The 23,987-nt window shown below is 40.3% G+C and overlaps 1 protein-coding gene across 4 annotated transcripts in view; it reads right to left on the minus strand.

Moving 5' to 3' along the window:
• The window catches only part of Igf1r (insulin like growth factor 1 receptor), a 293,607-nt gene that overhangs the window by 49,397 nt on the left and 220,223 nt on the right, over positions 1-23,987 (minus strand). For all 4 annotated transcript variants that reach the window (XM_040274761.2, XM_005320094.5, XM_078051243.1 and 1 more), the window contains 6 exons: positions 22,702-23,014; positions 18,046-18,194; positions 14,956-15,100; positions 5,006-5,220; positions 2,815-2,941; positions 1,051-1,289 (listed from right to left, as the gene is read on the minus strand). In XM_040274761.2, coding sequence (XP_040130695.1) covers positions 1,051-1,289; positions 2,815-2,941; positions 5,006-5,220; positions 14,956-15,100; positions 18,046-18,194; positions 22,702-23,014 — 1,188 coding nt within the window. The remainder of the gene's footprint in view (positions 1-1,050; positions 1,290-2,814; positions 2,942-5,005; positions 5,221-14,955; positions 15,101-18,045; positions 18,195-22,701; positions 23,015-23,987) is intronic.

Here is a 23,987-nt window from a genome sequence, read left to right on the forward strand (position 1 = left end):
GTGGAGTCTAGTAAATGGAATTACTGCTCTTACAAAGAGGACATCAGAGCTCCCCTTGCCCATTCTTTCTGTAATGTAAGGACACAGCAAAAAGACAGCTTTCTATAAACCAAGAAGTCAGCCCTCTCCAGATACCAAAGGTGCACGTGTCTTTATCTTGGACTTTCAGCCTCCAGAACTGTTGAGAGATAAATTTCTGTTGTTATAAGTCACCCAGGCTATGATATATTTATTATAGCAGGCAGTGTCTTTAAAAATGAAGGGTAGGGCTGGGGATGTGGCTCAAGCACTAGCACGCTCGCCTGGCATGCGTGTGGCCCGGGTTCGATCCTCAGCACCACATACAAACAAAGATGTTGTGTCTGCCAAAAACTAAAAAATAAATATTAAAAAAATTCTCTCTCACTCTCTCTCTTAAAAAAAAAAAATGAAGGGTAGCTCTCTACTTCTAAATTAGTCTTTATATACTTGGAAAATACAAATATATACAAATGTTGCTTTTGTTGTTTCCAGATTATGGAGTTGAAAAATGAAGTGCTTTAGAATATGAAGACGAAAGGAGAAACATCTTCAGTCAATAATCATATACCCACGACAAAGTAGGTCTTAAGTTTTTGGGTTTTGTCCATTTCTTAGGAACACTAGTGATTATAAAAATGGAAAACCAATGAGCCACAAGAGGTTAGTGGTACACAGATCAATCAGCATGGCTTCAGTTCCCAGAGGTTTAAGCATCAAAATAAACAAAAAAGGTAACCACAAGGGGCTATTTCCTGGTGGGGCCTTCCAAGGAAACTATCCCAGGACCCCGGAGGACCTGGGCTTATTGGCACAGAGCAGGTAGAGGATGAAAGGTTGCAGCAAGTCCAGAAAATGGCACAGGACCCTCTAAGATATTAGCAGTGGGAAAAAAATGTAATACAGTGTTACATGTTGACAAGAAAGACTATAGGTATATCTTATGACTGGCTCTACATCTATACCTTGTCTATCCAAGTACAATAGGTCATAAAGAGGCAGGAGATGGGGGTCTGTCTGGTTTGTAGATACCTGAAGCATTGGTACGAATGTACAAGATTTCACTCTTGGCCCCACGAATGTGGTCATTCTCCACCATGGTGAGGGTCACGGCCTTGACATAGACTGCGTATTGAGTCCAGGGCTTCAGCCCATGCAGTAAAATGCCAGGTTCCACATCTTTGTTGGGAGGAAGGTCCACGTCCACCATGTTCCAGCTATTGGAGCCACAGGCATCCTGCCCATCATATTCTGTGACATTTTTAAAGGGTCTGAAAGACAATCAACCAAGTGCAGAGAATATTTCAGGGCTCTGATGTCAATGCTCTCAAGAACCTTCCCCAAATGCTGAGCATGTAACACTTTCTATAGTGGGAATTCCAAATAAAAACTAATAATTATACTTGTACAGAAGAAATTGGTCTCTGGGTTCATCACAGTTATGCACTAGAGAATGAGCACTCAGTCTCAGGAAGGGGGAAAGTACTACGTTACTGTGATTGAAGATGCTGCTCCTTAAGACATGCAAATACTATTTTTCTCTCTTCTGAATTGCAACATTTTTTTCCATCATTAAGAAAAAACAAGCACAGTCTTTTAATGCAAACATCAGATATTGATAAAGGATAACTTGGAGATAAAACTGACATTTCTACATTAAAAAAGAATTGCTTCTAAAATTTAAATTGTTCACAGCCCATTTTGATGCTTAAGTAATATCAGATTGTTTCAGAAACTAGCAAAAATTTATTCCTTAGTGAAATTACCAGCTGACACTGCCAGTATTGGTAGGATCTTCAAAGAGAATGGAGTATTTTACATGGATGCATGACTGAATAGGGATTCTATATATATGAGATGAAAGTGCCTCTGGCCACTGGCTTCTGAAACAGACATTAACCTGCCTGCTGTCATGAGGGACTGTTATATACACAAACACTGAATGCCTAGTAATTATGAGCTCCCTATTATTTGCTGGCTATACCAATTCCTAGGACCCCTAACTCCAGCAGAGAGAAGTGTGCCAGGTGCTGCCATTGCTGCTTGGCTCTTGGGAAGCCAAGCATCTGGAAAAGAGATTTATGCTTTGAGATGGAACCTGGATAAGGAGATGATTAACCGGGGGAATCACTCAGATACAGGAAGCAAAGGAGAGAAGAAGGAGATCAAGGAGAGATTGCAATCTGTAAGAATAAGTCATGGCTCAACAGGTAGGTGAATGCCATCTGTAACACAAGAAAAAGCCCCAGCACATTCTGGGAGAAGTCACAAAATGCTGAACATATGAAGGTCAGTTTCACTCCATTCTCCTTCCCTTGTTTGAAGGGCTCATGACCTTGAGCAGAGACTGGAAGAGGCCCATGGATATAATGGATATAATGCCTGGAAAAAGACAAGGGAGCAGTCTAGGGTCATACTCCTGCAGGTTGTTCCTAGAGTAGGTGTTCATGTGCATCACATGTGCTCTTCACAGTTTATGACAGTTCGGACTGACTCAATTCTCTGAAACACAAAGATTTTCCCCCTTTGGGTTGAACTTATTCAAACATCTCTAATAACCAATAAACAATGAAAAGCTCAAGCTGATACTTTCCCGTTTATGGCTGTCACCAACTAGAATCAATGTTGCCTGAGAGCTAAGGAGGATACATGAGGATGAAATTGAATATTTGGCTTGGTTCTGCATGGGGAACCCATTGGCTTCCTGTTCAGCCAAGGCATGCAATGACCAAAGGACTGACCATGCCCACTCCCAGCCCTGCCAAAAAAATGTCATCATGAAATGCAGAAACTCACGCCTCCTTGTAGTAAACAGTGAAGCTGATGAGATCCCTGTAGTCCGGGGGCCGGTACCGGTGCCAGGTTATGATAATGCGGTTCTTCCACGTGGTAGTGGATGTGAAATGTAGGACATCACTTTCACCTGGACACAGAGGTATCTCATGAGTGATAGAGATACATGCATCTCTGAAAAGATACCTGTCTGGGCACTATTCTTTTCCCTAAACCTGGTAGTACATACTAACTCTCTTTCTGGACTTTGTAGGTAGCTTTCTTATTTTCCACTGAGAATTTAGTATTTTCACTATGTGGAACTCATATGAAGGTCCATTCCTTCACTTTAGTTAGTTGCACTGGCCACATGCCCAGGAATTATGTGACCCTGTGTTTTTTAACCTGAGAGAAGGGTCACTTCAGTGAACAAGATGGCCTATCCTTTACACACTGGCTGCCAAAGGGGATTTGGTTAAGTGAGAGTAAACATTTAAGCTGGAGCAAGTCTTTTTAGAGAGGATGACACTTGTTCTGCTGGTATCCGCCTGCTTCTGTGCAATCAGTGAAGGCATGTACACTACCTCAGGTGAGCCACAGAAAGGAGATTTTCATAAGTCTAAACTGGGTGTCAACCTTAAAGAACAATGAAAAACTCTTTGAAGGCCAGCTAGAGACCTGCATTAGATTAAGTACTGAAAAGAACTGTTGCCCTGGCAGGACTCTCTGTGCTCTGGAGGAGGTACACCTTGGCTGGTAGGGTGCAGCAAAAAAGCTGGCCCAAGCCTCTCTTGTTCTTTATACCAGATTCCAACTATAAAAAGAACCAGAGAGGACCGACAGCTACTACCCTGAAGGAAACATGAAAATCTCCAACCAGGTGTCCTTTGCCCTATGTTTGCCTGACTTTGCACACCACGGAGGTGGAGCACAGGGTTGGAAGGCAATAAGACACTACAAAGTCCTTGGGGTAAAATGTGCTCAACTGGGATGTGGGAAATGTTGCAGATTCCGTTGAAGTGTTATTTAGAGAGAAAACCCTGAATGTGTTTTTGAAGGAAAATAAATGGTTTCATATTCATGAGCTGACAGTCAGGCTGCTTGGCTTTGAAAATGCTCTGATATATCCATTTGCCTATGGCCTAAACAGGGAGCAAGTCAGGGAGTTGGAGGGGAGGTAAAGGCGCTAGCTATAAACATGCTCTCCACCTCTAGCTCACATCTCTTCCCTCTAAAACTCTGGCTATCTGAGTATCTACCAGATAAATCCGAATACCTACAAAATAAGCTAGGACTAAATGCTAAACAATTTATAGATTCAGTTTTCTGTGTGTGTATATGCACGCAAATCATTCTCTAACATATAAATTACTATTTATTTCCTAACATTTTAAAGCTAAAGGCAGAGAGAAAATTAGCTCTTAAAATCCTATCAATCCCAAAAGAGCCACAATGCTTTTTAAAGCAGTTTTCATATAGGGTTAAAGGAGAAACATTCTGTGACATCCCAGGCCTAGGACCACACTTAAAGAACAGCTGGTTTAACAGAAGCTGAGCTTCATATCTATGAGAGCATAAAGTGAAAATTGTATCACCAGAACAGTGTTATAATTATATTGTTCAAAATTTTAAAAGTATATGGACTCAAAGAAGCAGGCTCACTCCATCTTTTTGGTATGGTGGGGAAAATGAGGCAGAGGTGAGTGAGAGCGAGCAGCCCAGGGCCCATAGTGGTTTTCTTGCAGTTGAGCTCCTTCTATCCCCAGGCCTCTGCCCTGATCCTTGGGAGAAGGGCAGAGCTGGCCTGCCCCAGGCTCAAGTGTGCTGGCTCTTCTTTGACAAAAAAAAAAAAAAAAAAAAAAAAAAAGAAAGAAAAAGAAAATCTTTGTCCTGTTGCAGAGAAAGATATTTCACTGTGTATTCAGTGATTACCTCTTCAGAACCTGAATAATAACCTATTTATAAATGTTGAACGCACTGATGCAGATGCTCAGGAAAATGTATCAACGTGAATATATCAGCAATCTGCCCACTACTAACTGTGGCAGCAAGGTGCTAGCTAAGGTGGTCTGACAGCACCTCAAGAAAAATAAGAGGCAACAGGGGATCAGGGATGGGTGGGAGTGGCTGCCCAGAAACACATATTCCTATTGGAAGAGGGGTCATTGGTTATCAGGGCTGAAAGAGCCACTGTGGTTTGAATGTTGTTACTCACAGGAGGCTCTTTCTCCATTGTTTCTGGTGTTTATGTCTCCTTTGCTTTGGCGCCCTTTTGTCCCTGTTACTTCCTCCATGCGGTAAATTTCAGAAACACACAGTTTGGGATTGAAAGCGAAGTACATTTTCCCAGATTTGATGGTCAGGTTGCGGTGGTCCCAGTCCCATAGCTGCTGCAAGTTCTGGTTATCCAAGACATAGAAGGAATAGTTCCTGGAAGCACAGAAATCGACATTATTGTACCTGCTCATGTCCATGTTCCACCTCCAGCATGCTGGCCCCACCCGACACAGGTCCTCTTTACCATGTGTGTCATGTCATAACACATTTCCTTTACCAATAAGAGATTTACTTATTGATGCCATGTAAGAGCAGATAGCTGCTGTTAACAATGACAACAGCATGAGTCAAGGACAACATATCAAAATCAATAGGACATTAATTAATTTGATGACATCCATTACCAACATATAAAGCTTCTCACATGGGAAAATGCTCCTCAGATCATTCCCTAAAAATGTCTTTGGTTATTTTTTCTCAGAGCCAGGTGTGTACAATGCACTTGAAATCAGTCCATGGGAGAACAGACACGCTTCATTGCCCAACCAGAACAGCTTACATATTTGCTGCAAAATCTCCCATTATCCCTGAGAGTAAATCCTACCCATGCCCAATAAGCAGCACATGATGAGATGAGAGACAGGGGCTGGGGTTGGACCAACACTAGGTTGCTTCCTCCTCTACTTTCATTTTTTACCCAGAGAGGCCCTAGCTTCAATGCCTGGAGGTATGGGGGTGGAGAAATGTTTCTGATAGGCAGTCCCCCACCCTGGGCTTCTCATTGATGCAGCAGGACTGTGTGTCCAACACAGTGGTTCTCCAAATTTGATGTGAACCAAGTTTATTTTTAAGAGTGCAGGGCCCTCTGCAGAGATCTAACGTAGAGAATTGCCTCTCTAACATGAGCCTGGTGAACTCCAGCAAGATGCTGGAGGCCCAGAGCCTACCAGACTGGACATGGCTCCTCCTCCAATGCTCAAGTTGTCCACCAAAGGGAAGGTGTGGGGACAACCAGCAGGACCCTGATGTCAGGAGAAACCCATGTCTGGGTGTGTGTGTGTGTGTGGGGACAGGTGAAAGTTTGAAGGTCTGAGGAAAGATCCTATAATAGATCTTTCTCTTTTGTACCCCATCCCTCCTGATATGGTTTGGATATGAGGTGTCCCCGAAAAGCTCATGTGTAAGACAATGCAAGAAGGTTCAGAAGAGAAATGATTGGGTTGTAAGAGTCTTAACCCAATCAGTGATTTAATCCCTGATAGGGATTAACAGTGGTAACTGAAGTGGTATGGTGTGCCTGGAGAAGGGGAGAATTGGGAGTGGCTTTGGTGTATATATGTGTATCTGGAAAGTGGACTCTCTGCTTCTTGATCACCATGATGTGAGCTGCTTTTCTCCTCCAGTTCTCCTGCCATGTTGTTTAGTCTTACTTTGAGCCCTGAGGAATGGAGCCAGCCTTCTATGGTCTAAGATCTCTGAAACCATGAGCCCTCTTCCTCCTCTCCAATTGTTCTTATCAGATCCTTTAGTCACAGCAGCAAAAAAAGCTGACTAAAATATCTCCCCCTCAGGTAACTAGCAAGCAACACTATGGCTATCAGAGTCCTCTGTGTTGATGGGTCAGTTCCCTAAGGACCTTGAATCCTTCCTCTCTTCCTGTTGTGTCCAAGTCTCAGATTTCTTCAGGTTCTCTCAGAGCTTAGGACTTAGGCAGTTCTTTGAGCTATTTCTGAGATCTACTCATAGACCAATAACAAACATGTAGAGAAAAGAACCTTGGCCCTCTCTCCAAAGCCAGGAATAACCAGGACAAAAGAGAACCTTGAAGTCCTCTCCTACCCTGGAGGCTGTGTCTATTAGGCACATCTCTGCACTTGCTAAGGGGCTGTATTATACCAAAACTAGGATCATCCTGTATTATACCAAAACCAGGACCTTGGCTCATCCTGATCCATCCTCAGCCTGAGTCTCATCTAGGGCAAAGCATGAATTATAATTACAATGCTGCCAAGCAGTCTTGAAATATCCTTGAGAATTCACAAGGGAGTTCATACCAGAAGGAAGTTCAGAGACAATACCCAAGGACCAGAAATGCCATTAATGAGTTGAAGGGCCCCGAGGCAAGCCCTTTAGTGCTATTTGTAGCACTTTTTCTCACTTATGGAAGGGACATGAACAAGTGACATTTGAGCTCCTTGTTGACTTTTAAGAGTCCTAATGTCCAGAGGAGTTAGAGAGCTGAGATGGAGTCTGGCCCTCTAGCTTGAAGTCCTAGACCTCTCTGAACACTGGGCCCTCTGTGCACACAGGGTGTGTGTGTGTGTGTGTGTGTGTGTGTAGGGCCCTGCCATGCAGGGCTCAGTGAACCAGCAAGTAAGCCCAAAGTCAGCACCTCTGAAATTAGGCCAGGCATCTCACAGACCCATCTTTAGTCCTGTGGGAACATCAATGGTCACCAAATGAGTGATAAACTCCTGCAAGTCAACATTTCTTCCCTTTCAGTAAGAGTTCTTTCCTTCACATATCTATGTGCTGGAAAAGAACCTAAGAACATTGTCCAAATAAATCTAGACTGCAATATAAGATCATGTGTCCTGGGGCTGTCCTAGGACTCAGCCTGATCAGATCTGCTGTCCTTGGGGGCAGAGCCCATCCACATCCACTATCTCAAGGATGATTAGGGCATTCAGTACAATTATCCAACTGAAGAAAGGGTGCAGAGGTGGAAATAGATTTGTCCTATCATAAGTCCATTCTTGCTCAAGGAATATTTCTAGCTCCAAAGGAGACTGCAGGGTCATTGTTAACCCTGATGGGTCTGGCTGCTCCAAGGTACCAGTGATAGTCACAGGTACAAAATCCCTTTATTGCTCTGAAGAAACCTACAGGCCAGGTGTAAGGACCAATTAATCAGGTCAAACTTCCATCTCAATCCAGGATGAGGATTCTTTCAGTAAACCAATTTTCCTAGCAAGAAATAGAACTGCACTGAAAATACCTTCTGAACAAAACATTCTTCTCCTCATGGGAGGAAACATGAATTATAAATCAGGAATTTGACAAATGAATGGCAGGCACACTGAAATTCCATGTATTTGATTAATCACTTTGAAAAGCAAGATTATCTTTTTACAGTAAACACAAACATTTTTTTACAATGTTGAGAAGGCTGGGAGCCAGGATACCAATATCAACAAAACTCAGGCATTATGAAGCTAAAGAAAAAGAAAAATAAAACCCTCATCAAAATAATAATCAAGCCATTCATGAGCTGCCTGTCAATACTGCTCTTGTTTTTCCATTCCCAGCTTGGGTCCCTGCTCCCCCCAAATTCCTAACACGATTAGGTGAAAATGAGGAGACACTACAAGGCAGAGACCTGTCTGTACATCTTCAACATATAAAAACATTGAAACTTTCATTGTTTCCTAAAGGAAATGAATATTTTAAAGGAAATTACTCAGTAAATGTGATTTCAAAATTGTTTCTAAGCTCATTGCCTTTACATTCATAGAATATTTTTAAAAGTTTTGTTATTTGTTCATTTAATTCCCACAGGCTCTGTGATGCCAAGGTTTTACTGCTATTGGTATCTTGGCTCTCAGACTATGATATTGCCAAAAAAAAAAAAAATTGTTTCTCTACTCAGATGGGTCCTGTCAGTCAATTGTAGACCAAGTGGGGTGGGTTGGGAGTGGTTACTTATCACCTGGAGGGCATCGTTGTGTCACCAGTATGGATATTCAAAATGCCTACCCAGCACATAGTACACATTCGATTGTGTCGTCTGTGGCTACCATCTTGGAGTTGTCCTCCCTCTCAAGTGTCAGCACACCCCACGCACACTGCAGAAAGGGTGGGGAGCAAAGAAAGCACCAATGCTGGGGATCTGAGTGGTACTTGGGAGACAGTGCCAGGGAGAGGGTTCAGAGCATTCAGTATGGGAATATAAAGATCAGGTCTGAGCCGCATCTCCACTGCTTACTAAGTAACAACTCTGGGCAGTTTATTCAGCTTCTCCCAGGTTGGAGTTTCTCAGCTGCAAATGGGAGGTGTCGTCCCTGTTCTTTTCTGGCCCAGAGGCCAGTAGGAAGAATCAGATGAGCTAAATATAAAAGGATACTGTGAGCTTTGAATCACCTCACAAAGGTGTGGGATGACCTGTTCTGCTCTCTGAAGTGCCAAAGTCCCTCAGAACAAAGTCATAAAGAACAGGCAAGTCTTGCGCCTTGACACTCAGGGCTGAGCCTGAGGTTTGCAGCCTTTGGAGGTAGGAATGAACATTACCCCTTTTAAGCCCTTGCTGACATATTGAAAGAAAATCTGCAAATACACATCTGACAATTCCTGTTCATTTCTCCGAGGAGAAACTGCTGCCTCCTGATAGCTGTCTCTAGAGGGCATCAGAACCCAGTGCACGGAAAGATCACAGCACCAAGCAGTCTGCAATGATTCAGGACTTGGCCTTTTCACAGATGCTCCCTCCAACCTATCTGCAGATGGCTGACCACATCCACTCTCACCAAAATCCAGTGTTTCACCACTCACGGGGGCTCAGCAAGAGTAGAAATGTGCCTACAGGTAGAACCAGACATCACATGGATAGTAGAAAACATTTCTTCTTTGTTAGGTGTTTTCTTAAATACAGCTTCAGTTATATATAATAAGTGTATGATTTCATGAGCTATGGTCTAATCCTCAACACTTTCTAGTTTGAGAACATTTCCATCACTAAAAAGCTCCCTGGGGGTGCTGGGGTTGTGGCTCAGAGGTAGAGCGCTCACCTAGCCTATGGGAGGCACTGGGTTTGATCCTCAGCACCATATAAAAATAAATAAATAAAATAAAGGTATTGTGTCCAATTACAACTAAGGAAAAATATTAAAAAAAAAAAAAAAAACCAACTCTTTGGTTCCAAATGGTGGTTAATCTCCACTCCTAGCCCCAGCCCACCATTATCTGATGTCTCCACTATCTGCGGTCTATTTTCTTTCTAGAAAGTATATAGCAAGACCAAATGACATGTAGCCTTTTGTCTTTTTTTTTCCACTTAGCCTAATGTTTCTGAAGTTCACTCCTGTTGATACATGTATCACCCTGCATTCCTTTTTGTTGTTGAATACTGTCCCATGTGTCACATTTTGTTTATCCATCATCTGTTGATGAACATTTGGACTTTTTCCAATGGGCTGCTTTTTTTTTTTTTTTGGAAGGGGGCCTATTATGAATAATAGTCCCATGAATATTTATGTATAAGTCTTGCGCAGACATGTTTTAATTTCTTTTGGGTAGATGCTGGGAAAATCCTGGAATTTCTGGGACACATGGTTTATATACATATTTTTAAAAGTTCCAGGGAAGTGCTAAAGTATAGCCATGTTTACCCTAAACTCAGAGCTGCAAGAAGGTAGTATGAAGCAATATAACAAAGTCAAGAGGCAGGGATATAGGCACAGAGATGCCTACCTAAATGCATCTAGAAGTTTTGATTTTTTTAAAAATACTTATTTTTTAGTTTTAGGTTGACACAATATCTTTATTTTATATTTATGTGGTGCTGAGGATCGAACTAGGTAAACACTCTACCACTGAGCCACAACTCCAGCCCCTAGAAGTTTTAATTTTTATATTCTACCACCTTCATGTACTTTTATTCTTTTCAAGATAACAGTCCTTAGTAGCATCGATGAATTGGAAATTTTAACTCCTTATTGATCTGACAGCATCAGAATATAAGGTTGTTCCAATAAGGGAATTTTCTAGATAATAGTTATTCAAGGGTTTAAAAATTACAGAAATTGTGAATATGTGGATTACAAACAAATTTCCTTTTTGGATTACAAACTGCAAGAAAACCAAAAACAAACAAACAAAAAGCAATAACAATAACAACAACAAAACCAAAAAAATCAAATCAAACCAGACAAAAAACTCTTGATTTTTAAACTATCTAATATCATTACTCTAGAACACAGAGTGATATCCCCTAGGAAACCCTGGATGTCTGAGTTCTTCTGGTCAAACCAATGATCACCTGATGCCATCTGGACCTAGTCCTTGGGTGACTGATCATCTACCTGTTCTTATAAGATTCTGCCCCTGCCTGTCCCCAGCCTGAAAATTAGGTCACAAATCCAGCTCACCATGGTTGTGATACAAAATACTACAGAACTTTCATCCTATTGAACTAAATAGAAACATTTGTTTTCTCACCAACTATAAGAAAGGTTTGAGGAATATAGTCTTTGAAGGCAGCAATGTAACTATACACACACACACACACACACACGTGTGTGTGTGTGTGTGTGTGTGCATGTGCGCGCGTGCGTGTGTATTTTTATTTTAAAGTCCACATTAATACACATTTTAAAGTCCAAGTGCTCTGGAGATACATGAGAAGATTTAAAGAAATAAAATGGTGTTTTCCAATCTTTCCTGCATGCAAAAAATACCTAGAAGTCTTTTAAAAAGAACTGATGGTCGAATTACCAACCTCCTTAACATTCTGATTAAAATGGCTTGGGATGCAATTGGGCATCAGGATTTCTTGAAAGTCCACCCTCTGGCTCCCATAAATCTAATGAGCAACAAAATTTGGGAAAAACTGGGATAAAAGGTATCCTGCTTTATATGCAAAATACACTGAAATTAAAATTCAGACAGCACTGTTAAGACTCCTCTACTATAAAGCCTTGCATTTGTTCCACAGTCTACCTAAATTATAACCTCCACACCTGAGTTCAACAACATCTTACATAACTTTAGTACCAACTATCTCCCAGTGTTATTTGCCAATCAGGTACCAGATGCCCTGACTCATTACCTTTGCTCCTGCTCCCTTTCCCTGAATGGCCTGTGTTTCCTGAAAGTCTTCAAGGCCCATCTCAAATGCCACCTCTTTTGGAAAGCCTGTCTGATCTTCTCCATCAGATTAGCTCTTTTCTGTGCCCAGGGCACATTTCTTTCTTTCCCCTGGAGCACCCTACAAGGTGTGCTTTGCACTGTTGAAATTCATCTGTCTGCTATGCCCCTTTCTTGTTTTCCAGATTTTTTCCTTCTTATAGAAGAAACAGGGAAGAGGAGAAGGGGCAGAGCCTAACCCATCCCTAAGTCTAAGAAGGAGAAACAAAGAGGTAAATTGCTGCCACTGGTCACTCCCAAAACAAACAGAACTCTTGGGGAGTTCATCTTATTACAATGAAGATGAGCTGCCTTTCAGAGTAAGGAAGGCAGGTGAGAGAATACAATACACATCAAAGAGAGATAAGAATCCTAAGAGCTAAAGAGACAGACTCTAAGAAAGTAGCCTAAAGTTGAGAAAAGCTGAGGCCCATCTGTCCTCCCCTACTGTCTAAAATGCTAACTGCAGACCAGGGGCCTGACACTTACCTGGGAAGCCTCTCTAACACATGCATCCTTAAAGAGAACCCACTGATACTTTGCTTTATGCAAGTTTCAATAATAAGAAATGTATTATAAATATCCTTGCAAATAAAAATCAGTTTCATTTTCAGCATAATAATTTTAGTTAATGCACAGCAAAGAGGTAATAAAACCATGTAATAATTCCTAATAAAATTAAAGTTTCTTTTCAGTTTTCTCCTCTATGCTATTACTTGCTCAGAAAATTTGACAGATATGAGTCTGTCAAGGAAAAAGTCCTTACTGGTACCAGGAATTCCAGAAACAAATCTACTTGAGGGGAAAAAAGTAGGCAAACTTCGTATTATAATTTAATATAATGGAGCTGAGGTTGTAGCTCAGTGGTAGAGCGCTTGCCTAGCACCTGTGAGGGATCGAACCTCAGCACCACGTTAAAAAAATAATAATAAATAAATAAACAAACAAAACTATTGTATTCATCTACAACTAAAATTTTTTTTAAAAAATCAACATAATGAACAAAGGCTATCACCTTACATGGGCAGAGCCCCCCACCAGTTTACCACAGAAATGACTACCATATGGATGGGCACAGTGACGGCCTCCATGGATCTGCAAGGAGAAAGAAGTTCTTCTCAAGAATCAGTGTTCCCAGCGGGGAGGACAGTGTGATTTTCAAGGATGGAATGAAAAGCTGTCTTCTCTTTAGCAGTATCAGATGATGGAATTTGAAGAATTTAAGACTCACCAAGAGTTAGGCTGAAAAAAACTGGGAAGCTGTAAAGAAACCCTTATGCAGTAACTTTATCCAGTTGGGGCAGATAAATCAGCTAGGACAACCTTTCCCATGACCTTCCCACCTCTTTTTGTTTCCTAAATGATTTCCCCAGATTCTCTATAGAAGAAATTCACTCCTTAATTGAGGGATCCTTTTTATTCCCAAGCATCAGCTTTAGGAAAGGCAAGAGCCTGGACAAGAAAATGACATATGCAAAGGTATATACAGATTAATGGCCAGAGAGAAACAAGAAACTGTGTATACAGTGAGCACCAGCTTTTATCCTCCGATTAAAAGCCCATGTTTATTCTTATTTTTTTTAAAGAGAAAGAGAGAGAGAGAGAGAGAGAGAGAGAGAGAGAGAGAGAGAATTTTTTTAATATTTATTTTTTAGTTTTTGGCAGACACAACATCTTTGTTTGTATGTGGTGCTGAGGATCGAACCCAGGCCGCATGCATGCCAGGTGAGCATGCTACCGCTTGAGCCACATCCCCAGCCCCCATGTTCATTCTTTAAAAAAAAAAAAAAAAAAATATATATATATATATATAAAATATAAGTTGTAGTTGGACACAATACTTTTATTTATTTATTTTTTTAAAGATAGAGAGAATTTTTTTAATATTTATTTTTCAGTTTTCAATGGACACAACATATTTATTTTATTGAGAGAAAGAGAGAGAGAGAGAGAGAGAGAGAGAGAGAGAGAGAGAGAGAGACAGAGACAGAGAATTTTTTAATATTTATTTTTTAGTTTTCAGCGGACACAACATCTTAGTTTGTATGTGGTCCTGAGGATCAAACCCGGGCCACAAGCATGCCAGGCGAGCGCTCTAACGCTTGAGCCACATCCCCAGCCCAATACCTTAATTTTATTTATTTATTTTTATGTGGTGCTGAGGGTTGAACCCAGGGCCTTGAATGTGCTAGGTGAGCACTCTATTTGTGAGCCACAACCCCAGCCCAGTTCAGATTCAGATTATTCTAAAATCTCATCACAAAGTATATCTCTGTAGAAGGCAAAAATCCTATCAATAGTGCAAATCCTATAAGCTAAACAATTAAAAAAATTTTGTGCATCAAAATTTCTTTATAGGGGCTGGGGCTGGGGCTCAATGGTAGTGGACTTGCTGGGCATGTGTGGGGCACTGAGTTCGATTCTCAGCACCACATATAAATAAAGGTCTATCAACAACTAAAAAATAAAACCAAAAAATTAAAAAAATAATTTCTTTATAACAAAATGAATTTTCTACACTTTCCCAAGTCTCTTATGTCCCAAAATTTTACAAGATAGAATGGTTTTTACATAGTAGAGCACAGCATCCTGAAGCATATAAGGATCATGTAAATAATGATTTCACTGGGAGTTAAGCACTTTAGACTGACTGCTATCATTCTTGGCAAGAAAAGGCTCCAAGAGAATCCCTGGTTGCTGTCTCCCTGCCTACAGTTAGCCATGCAACTCCTGATGGATGGGTTCCAACCCAGTAAGCATGAAAATATCTATTTTCCAAAACAGCAACATCCCAGAATGGAGAATCATGACTCTATGCAAGACCTTGAGCAGGGATGTAGACCATCACCCAGGCAGCTGGGGCAATCCTGTGGCTTTCTCTTTCTTCTATTTAACAAGGAATGGCTCTGACTTTAGTTACATGGTTGTATGAACAATTATTTATTTTGTAATAGGAGAAGGTTAGGGAATGAAACCTGTAGCACTCACCCTTCCAGTTGCTCCTCCCCTAAGATCTGACGAAGGTTCTTAAGAAAGGACAAGGAGACCAAGGCATGAGAATGGCGGATCTTCACATAGCCGGTCACCACCTCGATGAGCCCCATGAAGTTCTCCAGTTCTGAGGCAATGTTATCTACATGAGAAAGGGATGGTGTTACTTGGTGCCAGGGTGATGTACACACACAGTGTGGAGAGCAATTTGGTGGCAGGACTTGTTTTGTGGGAGCCTACTGAGATGTTCAGGAGCCAAGAATTAACTGCCATCCCCTGTAGCTGGGCGCAGAGATACATGCCTGTAATCCCAGTGGCTCTGGAGGCTGAGGCAGGAGGATAGAGAGTTCAAAGCCATTCTCAGCAATTTAGTGAGACTTTAAGGAACTCAGTGAGACCCTGTCTCTAAATAAAATACAAAAAGCGCTGGGGATGTGGCTCAGTAGTTGAGCACCTTGGGTTCAGTTCAGTTGATACCAAAACCCCCCCCCCCAAACAAACAACAACAACAACAAAACCCCCAGAAAACAAAAATCAAAACTGCCATCCCCTGTCAAGAATATACTCTCCTAGCTGTAACTTTCAACAACCACTTCTGGGACAGGCCTTTGAAGCAGAGGAAAGCAAATCTTAGGAGGCTAGGTTCTACAGTTCCCAGGCTGATTAACAGAATGCAAAATCATAAATACCAGACTGCCAATTAGCTAAGGCTAACAAATCTAGGGAACGTCTTTTAAATATGCTCTGTCAACAGATAGTACTGCCTCCACAGTGCAAGGGCATGACTAAATAAACAACATTTTCTCAGCCTCATTAGTAACTGCCTTTGCTGTATTTCTAGTTCCTAAGATACAGGGATCTACATTTAAGATTCTATCTTATTAAGACTGAAAGAAAATACATCAGAATGTTAACAACAGCTATCTGCAGGTGATTTTTAAAGGCTCATTTCTGCAGCTCTAAGTTTTTTATAATGCTCATGTCTTACTTTTATAACTAGAAAATAGTTAGAAAAACAGTTGTCAATACAGATGTAGAAACAATATTAGAAATGATAGATTTTCTTTAATCTTGATTAGCCTACCTTTTCTTATTGCAAAAAGAAAACAAACTTGTTCAGCCTATGTCAAAATTATAATGATGACTATAGTGAATTAGATGTGGTTCAACGAATAGGATTTTATGAAGGTTTGCTTAATAAAAGGTTGTGTTTTGCTTTGATTTGATTAAAAAATACAAGAATAAGCATACTTTCTTGGAGGATAAGGCCTCATGTTTAATGGCTTTCCAAGAGAAATTAAAGGAAAATTTAAATTGGAAAGATAACAGGTTGTTTGTAATTGATGTTTTAAGGATAGCTTTTGAATTTTCAGATGTGGGGCTTCCTGCCCTACATCTCTCAGTTAAGGCTTGGGAACTCCCTTCTGACAAAAATGTCCCATTATCCTAAATCCAAATGATTGTTTGTGTTGGACATACTTCTTCATTCTGCATGATCCTGTACCAATTTCTTTTCAAAGTACTTTTCCATGAATTTAATTCATAGATGCAATTTTTATCTCCAGGAAAGGAAGTTTAAACAAACAAACAAGAAAATTAGGTACTTAAAAGTCATGTTCTAGGGATGAATAGATTTAAAGTGAACTAAGAAACGTTCTAAGAGCAAAATGAACACAACTGTAGAAGAACCACAAAGAATTCTAGTTGCGCAAAACAGGATTATCTCCATGGTGGGGCAGTGGGTGAGTGGTGTAAAGAAGGGATATCAAAAAATCCCAAAGAACCAAACAAAAACTGATTTCTGCTATCTTTAAATTCTAAGAAAACAAATATGAATAGGAAGGGCAGCAGAATACAACAGACACTAGTATGACAGTATGTAAAAACGTGGATGTGTAACCGATGTGATTCTGCAATCTGTATACGGGGTAAAAATGGGAGTTCATAATCCACTTGAAGCAAATGAATGAAATATGATATGTCAAGAGCTTTGTAATGTTTTAAACAACTAACAATAAAAAATATTCTAAAAAACAATATTACATGAAACTTAAAAAAAAGAAAACAAATATGGTGGAAAAGTAAATCTGCAGAATAAATTATTAGTCACTTCTCTCTTTAGACTTTTAGAAAATTAAAAAAAAATCTTTTTTCTTTTAATATTGTTTTGGATGTCAATGGACCATTATTTTATTTATTTATATGTGGTGCTGAGAATTGATCTCAAGGCCTCATGCATGCTAGGCAAGTGCTCTGAGCCATAACCCCAACCCTCAGAATTTTTTTTTTTTCCCAAATGACTTATAAATATATTTCTTTCAACTGTGAAATCTTCTTCTTGTATTTATTCTGGCTTATAAAACTATCAGTACCTTGACCAAGTGGTCTCAGTGGTAGAGAATTAAAGGTACCATTGATAGAAGCCCTTGTAAATCAAACATCAGAAGGGAAAATATTGCAAGATAAATCACTGGGAAATGCTTTGCCCAACTGCAATTTAGAAATGTCTTACCAGGAATGCCATTTACTGAAAGAAAAGATGGTTCTACAGGAATGAGACCAAAGCTTTACACATATGACTCAGAATCAATTGTATCATTTTTGCTCTCAGAAATAAACTGGAAGATCTATCATTGTTTTGTATTTAATAAAATTTAATATAATATTAAACTCTTCCTTTTGCTCAGTCTCAATATATTTAAGTAACCAAAATTCTTTGGACTTAAAAATATGTGGATCTGGCTACAGCTGGGCTAGCTGAGTCATGCCTCTCTGATCCCTCAGTCTCTTCTGGGGTTTGTGTGTGCTGGTACGTGTTTCTCCTGCGTAAGAGACTAACATCGAGATGAGGGATGACCCCTTTTATAGGAACAAACTATTCCAATGGGAAACTGCCTTTCAATCTTTTTTTTTTTTTAAGTCTTTGAAGGAAACTCAAAGGAAAGAGGTCATGTGGGAGGTTTATGCACCAAGCTATTTTTCTTAAGTCCATTATTTTAGTTGTAACTCAGAGACAGGTTCAGGAAAAACATCAACAAAAGAAAACCAAGATATCCATTCATCTATCCAGTGAGGTGGGATACTTACTGCCTCGTCGGATATTAATGAGCAAATTGCCCTTGAAGATGGTACATCCTTGGAGCATCTGAGCAGAAGTAACAGAATCAATAGTCTTTGTTTTCTTCTCTTCTTCACAGACTTTGGGGCAAGGACCTTCACAAGGGATGCAGTACATGCTGTTGAAGGTTCAAAAACATAGAAAACTTAAGTCTGCCTCTTTGCATTAAAACTTTTTAAGTATAGGCTTTTAGTTATTACAGCATGCATTACAAAAAGCAACTGTTTTGAAGTGTGCACGTGGTTACATGGCATCACAGTCTCAAGCCCACCCACAATAAGCCACTCAAATTGCAACCAAAAGGGGAAAGTGCCTGCAAAGGAAAAGCATGTTGCTTGTTTCCAGACAAAATGCGTGATCCATCCTGGAAGCATGTGTGTATCATAGGCTGTTAACTGGTATGGCAACTGGTTCCATGTGGGAGACACAAACTTTTAGAAAGGAAGCTCTGGGGGCTCTGGAGAATGGAGCTACTCTCTGATGTTATGGTCCTCACTTGCACACCTGGAGTAGTAGCAGGGAGAGTCAGCAGGAACAGCAAAAGCACTGCAGTGCCTTTGCTACAAACAGGAGTCTTATTCCTGAGGTCAAGTGTCCAGCAAAGCTCAATGATGGATTTAAAAAAGCACAGATCCATTATTTTCTTGTTAAAGCACAACTGAAATTATTTCTTGATAGTGTTTTGCAGAAACTTGTAAATTGATCCAAATGTTGTTTTTGCTATACACACAATAAAAGCAGGGAAATTCCATTACATTGCAATGAGCTCCCATTTCAAATATTATCCTGAACATGTCATAAACCACCAAGAATCAGAGACAAGCAAGACTGGCATTTTTCCTGTTTATTGACCATTATTTGGGAAATAGCAGACAAAATGCTAACCCAGCAGCTTAAGAACCTTTGGGATCTACAGCTATATATAGAACCAGGGTCAGAAAGTTGGGTCAATTTCCAAACAAGATAAATGATACAACCTTATGGGACATTTGTGTAACAGGATGGTAAGTTGGAGAGTCACTATATTTACATTATTGTTCTTAAATGATCTTTTTAAAACTATATGAAAATAAGTCAAAATATTCAAGAAAAGTGGCATTAAATCATAGCTATTTTTATTAAATTCCTTCTCCTTCCCCAGAATATTTTATATCTAAAGCAAAGATGCAGGGTTTTGCTTTGTTTTGTTTAAAAGCTTGCAGGTAAACAAAATTTCTCTATCATCCTCCTATTTCATGTTGGGAAATGAGGTCAGGGTCTCCAAAGTATCCTGTAGGAAGTAGACCCACTCAAAGGGGGAACAGTCCTCCTTCCTCTAAATTTACACTTAAGCATTCTCATTTCCAGCTTAGGGACTAGCTTCCTTTCAGTTTTTTTTTTGTGTGTGTGTGTGGTCTTCTGTTGTTTCTAATTTACCTACATAGCACATAAGGCCCCCAACTATCTCTTTTAAAAAAACTTATTTTAAAATAGTTATAGATGCACAGTATAGGATAGTACAGACAGGACCCATGTATCCTTCACCCAATTTCCTCTAATGGTTACCACATCTTACATAATGATAATGAAATATCAAGACGAGGAAATTAACACTGGCACAATATGTGTATAGAGTCCTCTGTTGTCTTACCACTGTGGAGACTTGTGTAATCCCCACTGGAATCAAGAAACAGAACTATTCCAGCACTACACGGATATCCCCTGTGCCACCAATTCATTTTCCCCACCCCAGTTTCTAATATCCCTAACTCCGAGCAACCACTAATTTGTTCTCCACCTTTTTAAATTTTATCATTCTACGAATGTTTGGAATCATGTAGTATGTCACCATTTGAGATTGTCTTTCTTTACATAGCACAATGTCTTTGAGATTCATCCAAACTGCTGGGAATTTCAATGGGTTTCCCCTTTTTATTGCTGAATAATATTCCACAGTGTGGACATACCACAGTCTGCTTCACCATTTACCTATCTTAGGACTGCTGAGTTGTTTCCAGTTTCTGTCTATTACAGAAAATGGTGATGTGAACAACTGTGTGCATGGTTTTGTTTAGATATATTAAATGTCCAGTGTTGCCATTGCTGGATTTTAAAGTAAGTGTATATTTGGTTTCTCTCCATATTTTATTCAAATAGAATATATTCCTTTGTTCAAATGTCTAAAAATCATCTAGCACTTAAAAATTTTTTTGTAAGAAAGTGTTTTGATAATGTACTTATAGATTGAGCTTCTTCAAATTCATTTTGGTACAGAGTATAAACAGTATTTGAAAAATATTATAAGGTAAGGGTTAAACAGGTCTCAAAGACTGAAAAGGAGCATAATGATGTTTTATGTTAAAACAGAAAAGGTAGGTCTGTAGTTCTGAACAGACTATAAGAATGGGTAGGAAAATAATTGCTCATCTTTTAAAGAATACCCTGCAGAGAAAGAAAAAAACAACACTGCAAACATAGAGTGTTCTCACTCTGACTGTTGCACTGGTGGTTACAGAATGACTGAATGCATCCAGGTAGCATAAAAAATTACATGTACAGATCAAAGGTGACACTGTATTAAATTCATGGACTAGCTATCCCTTTCCTGACCCCACCCCAGGAAGGAGGTGGTGTCTGAATTATAGCTGAGCCTTTACTGGGCACCAGGCACTTCTCCTGGACTCCAGATATGCAACAATAAAGTCCCTTTGTGTCCTAAAGCTGTGCTATAGCTTGGACCAGAACCTCCTGCAAAGGTCTACCCTGTTGAAGGATTAGTTTTGAGGCCACAGGGAAAAACTTGGTAGAAACTTGAAGATGTGAGGCCTATTGGAAGGTCTTCTAATCACTGAGGATATGCATTTGAAGAGGAGATTGGGCCCTAAACCCTCTCCGGGCTCATTTATTCCTGACCACAAGGTCAATGGCTTTGCTACACCACACACTCCTTGCCATGATGTGCTGCCTTGCCATAGGTCTAAAGGCTACCTGGCCAACCAACCATGGATTGAAACCTCTAAAACTGTTAGCCAAAGTAAATTGTCTTTTATAAGTTGACTATCATTTTGTTATAGCATGTAACATTTTGTTATAGCAATAGAAAGCTGGCTAACACTGGCTGCCAGTAAAATGTAAAATGCAGTAGATTTTTAGTTATAGGTGTACACAATACGTTCATTTTTAATTTATTTTGATGTGGTGCTGAGGATTGAACCCAGTGCCTCACACATACCAGGCAAGTGCTCTACCTAACACATGGATTGAGCCACAATCCCAGCCCCTTATTTTTGATATAATAAATACACATATATTTTTGGCTTATTGGAGTTCCTGGCCCACTTATCATTTTGAAGTAGTTAATTTTTTATATTACAATGTTCATAGAAATTATAACAGGCCAAAAGTTGTGTTACACCTAGTATTATGAAAGGATAAGAGTTTTATCCTTGGTTTGAATGGCAGCCTGCAGTAGAAACAGCATCACTAAATATTGCACTAGAAACAGAACCTTCTTTAAGAGAAAAAAATAAAAGGAAGACCTATTTGCTATAGTTTACAGATGCAGACTGCAGCAAGTATTATACTTAAAACTAATTTTATTAATTTTAAAACTAATTTCTAATGGTATTTGTATTTGTAGAATATGATTGATTGATTGATTGCAGTTCAGAGACTCAAATTCAGGGCCTCACACATGCCAATCATGCACTCTATTATTGACATACATCAATAATTCCCTAGTTTTATTCTGAAGAATCCAGATACACAAGGGTCCTCAGGTGTTTATTGTGTAGGAATCATAAATCCCATTGGTACAGAACTTTCCCAAAAGTTCTTTACTCTGCTGCAGGGGAGGAAATAGTAACCCCAAACTTCTATCTTCTTTTGCTTCCAAAGTTTTATCACTATATTTTGTAACTAAATCTAATTTCTCACTTTCAAAAACATAAACTAATGACAAGTTATATAAGCCTAGTGGCCACAGATAGGAGAAATGTCATTTGTTATAAGGAATTCTACTTCCTAAGTGAAATTTCAAAGTTTAGGAAAGAAACTAAAGGCCACAAAGACTACTGAGGGAGTCAGTGGATGAGAGAGTAAGAGAAAGGAGAAGGTAATGGGAGACACAGTTTACTTTAAGCTACTGCTTACCCTCAGCAGCTGCTAGTTCATGCACAGGGCCTATGCCTGCAGTAAGATGTACCAAGCCTGTTCATGGGCCTGGAGGATCCTGTAGGGATGTTTCTTTCCCCTTGCTCTCCCAAAGCTTTCCTTGAGCTAGTGTTAGTAGCAACCTGAGGACAAAAATCTAAAACCACAGGCCCCTGCCTCTCAGGTAGCAGTGTGGCAAGTGTACAAGGAAAAGATGAATAAATTCCAGGCATCAGACCCAGGAAGCTAGGTACTTAATTTCAAATGGTTGGGCAGTATACTTTTAAAACAAAACATAAATTGAAAAAGCAAAACACACACACGTGTGGGTGTGAGGACCTGCTAACTGCTACCAGATTCTCATAAAAAAATGTAAGTTATACTAGCCCTCTCAAATGGATCCAGTTGGGTCAATGTCTGGAAAGTCCTCACCAGATGTGACAACTGGCAGAGAGCACCCTTGGTAGCCCCTGGGACTTGCAATGGACACTGACCTCTGGGTGCCGTTGCGGATGAAGCCTGAGGGGCACTCCTGCATGCACTCGCCGTCATGGATGACAAAGCCCTCAGAGTCACTGCTCTCAGCGCTGAGGATGTTGGCACAGAAGTCGCGCTTCACGCAGCGCCATCCCTCGAACCTGTAGGTGTCGGGCGGGCAGGCAGGCACACACACGCCCTCATAGAAGTAGTGCCGGCAGGCGACACAGGCTGTGTCATTGTCGGGTGCGTGGCAGCTGCCCAGGCATTCCTGGTGGCAGCATTCATTGTTCTCGGTGCAAGCTCGCTTTCCGCACACGCTCGGGCACACTGTGGGGACAGAGGAGAATTGGTGAGACCCAGCAGGGCCCGTGCAACTGCCTGCTGCATCACCCGCTGCAACAGTCCACACCAGATGGCCTGTGGAAGAGGCAAGCACACGACCTTCCATGACATCCCCACAAAGAGAATCACTGTCTTTTCATCCAGTATTAGAAGAGCAGACAGCACTGGCAGGTTTCAAGTCCAGTCTCTTTTATGTACTCCTTGTTTGGAGCCACTGGCTTCTAATGACCTTGATCCCCCTCTTTTCTCATCTGTAAAATGGGGGTGAAAAGGTTCCTGAGGCCTAGGTGAACATGGGGAAGCCCTCTAGGAACCACAGGGTTCATCAGAACTTTAAAAGGCATGGTGCTGTCTTACATTTCAAATATGGCAGTACCCCCTTAGGCACTGTAATACTCCAAGATCCCCAGTGGTTTCCTGAAACCCTGGATAAGTTTTTTTTTCTTTTTTATTAGATTGTGGGGGGTACACCTCCTGTGTGTTCCCTCTGGAAACAATTCAAAATCCTTCATGTGTAGAAATGCTTATTTTTAAAATAATTAAACCACAATATAGGAAAGATGGTGCCACTTGGGTTTACAAAGCAGCTTTAGAAGTTTGTTTCTGCTTAAACCACATAAAGTGTTTACTCTGAATAAATGATTATTTTAACTCAGAACCCAACCTATTAGGTAACTTAAGTCACTTTGTCACATGGTCACTGTCAGGCCCCTGAGCCCAGAGGACCACAGGAATTTAGAGTCCATTTCCCCTACTCAATCCTCTCAAGTCAAGGGAAAGCAGTGCTTAATGACCACAGATCCACAATTCACATCTCAAGGAGATGAGTTGGCACTCATTTCCATAACAATGCTGTAATGATCACACTCTATGGGCTGTTAGCCTTACTCCTAAATAACATATAAATCAACAAAATATGAAATCTGGTTTGTATTATGTGTGTCCTACTTTTTGCTTG

The sequence above is a fragment of the Ictidomys tridecemlineatus genome, chromosome 5 (genome assembly GCF_052094955.1).
Source record: "Ictidomys tridecemlineatus isolate mIctTri1 chromosome 5, mIctTri1.hap1, whole genome shotgun sequence".
NCBI classification, from domain to species: Eukaryota; Metazoa; Chordata; class Mammalia; order Rodentia; family Sciuridae; genus Ictidomys; species Ictidomys tridecemlineatus.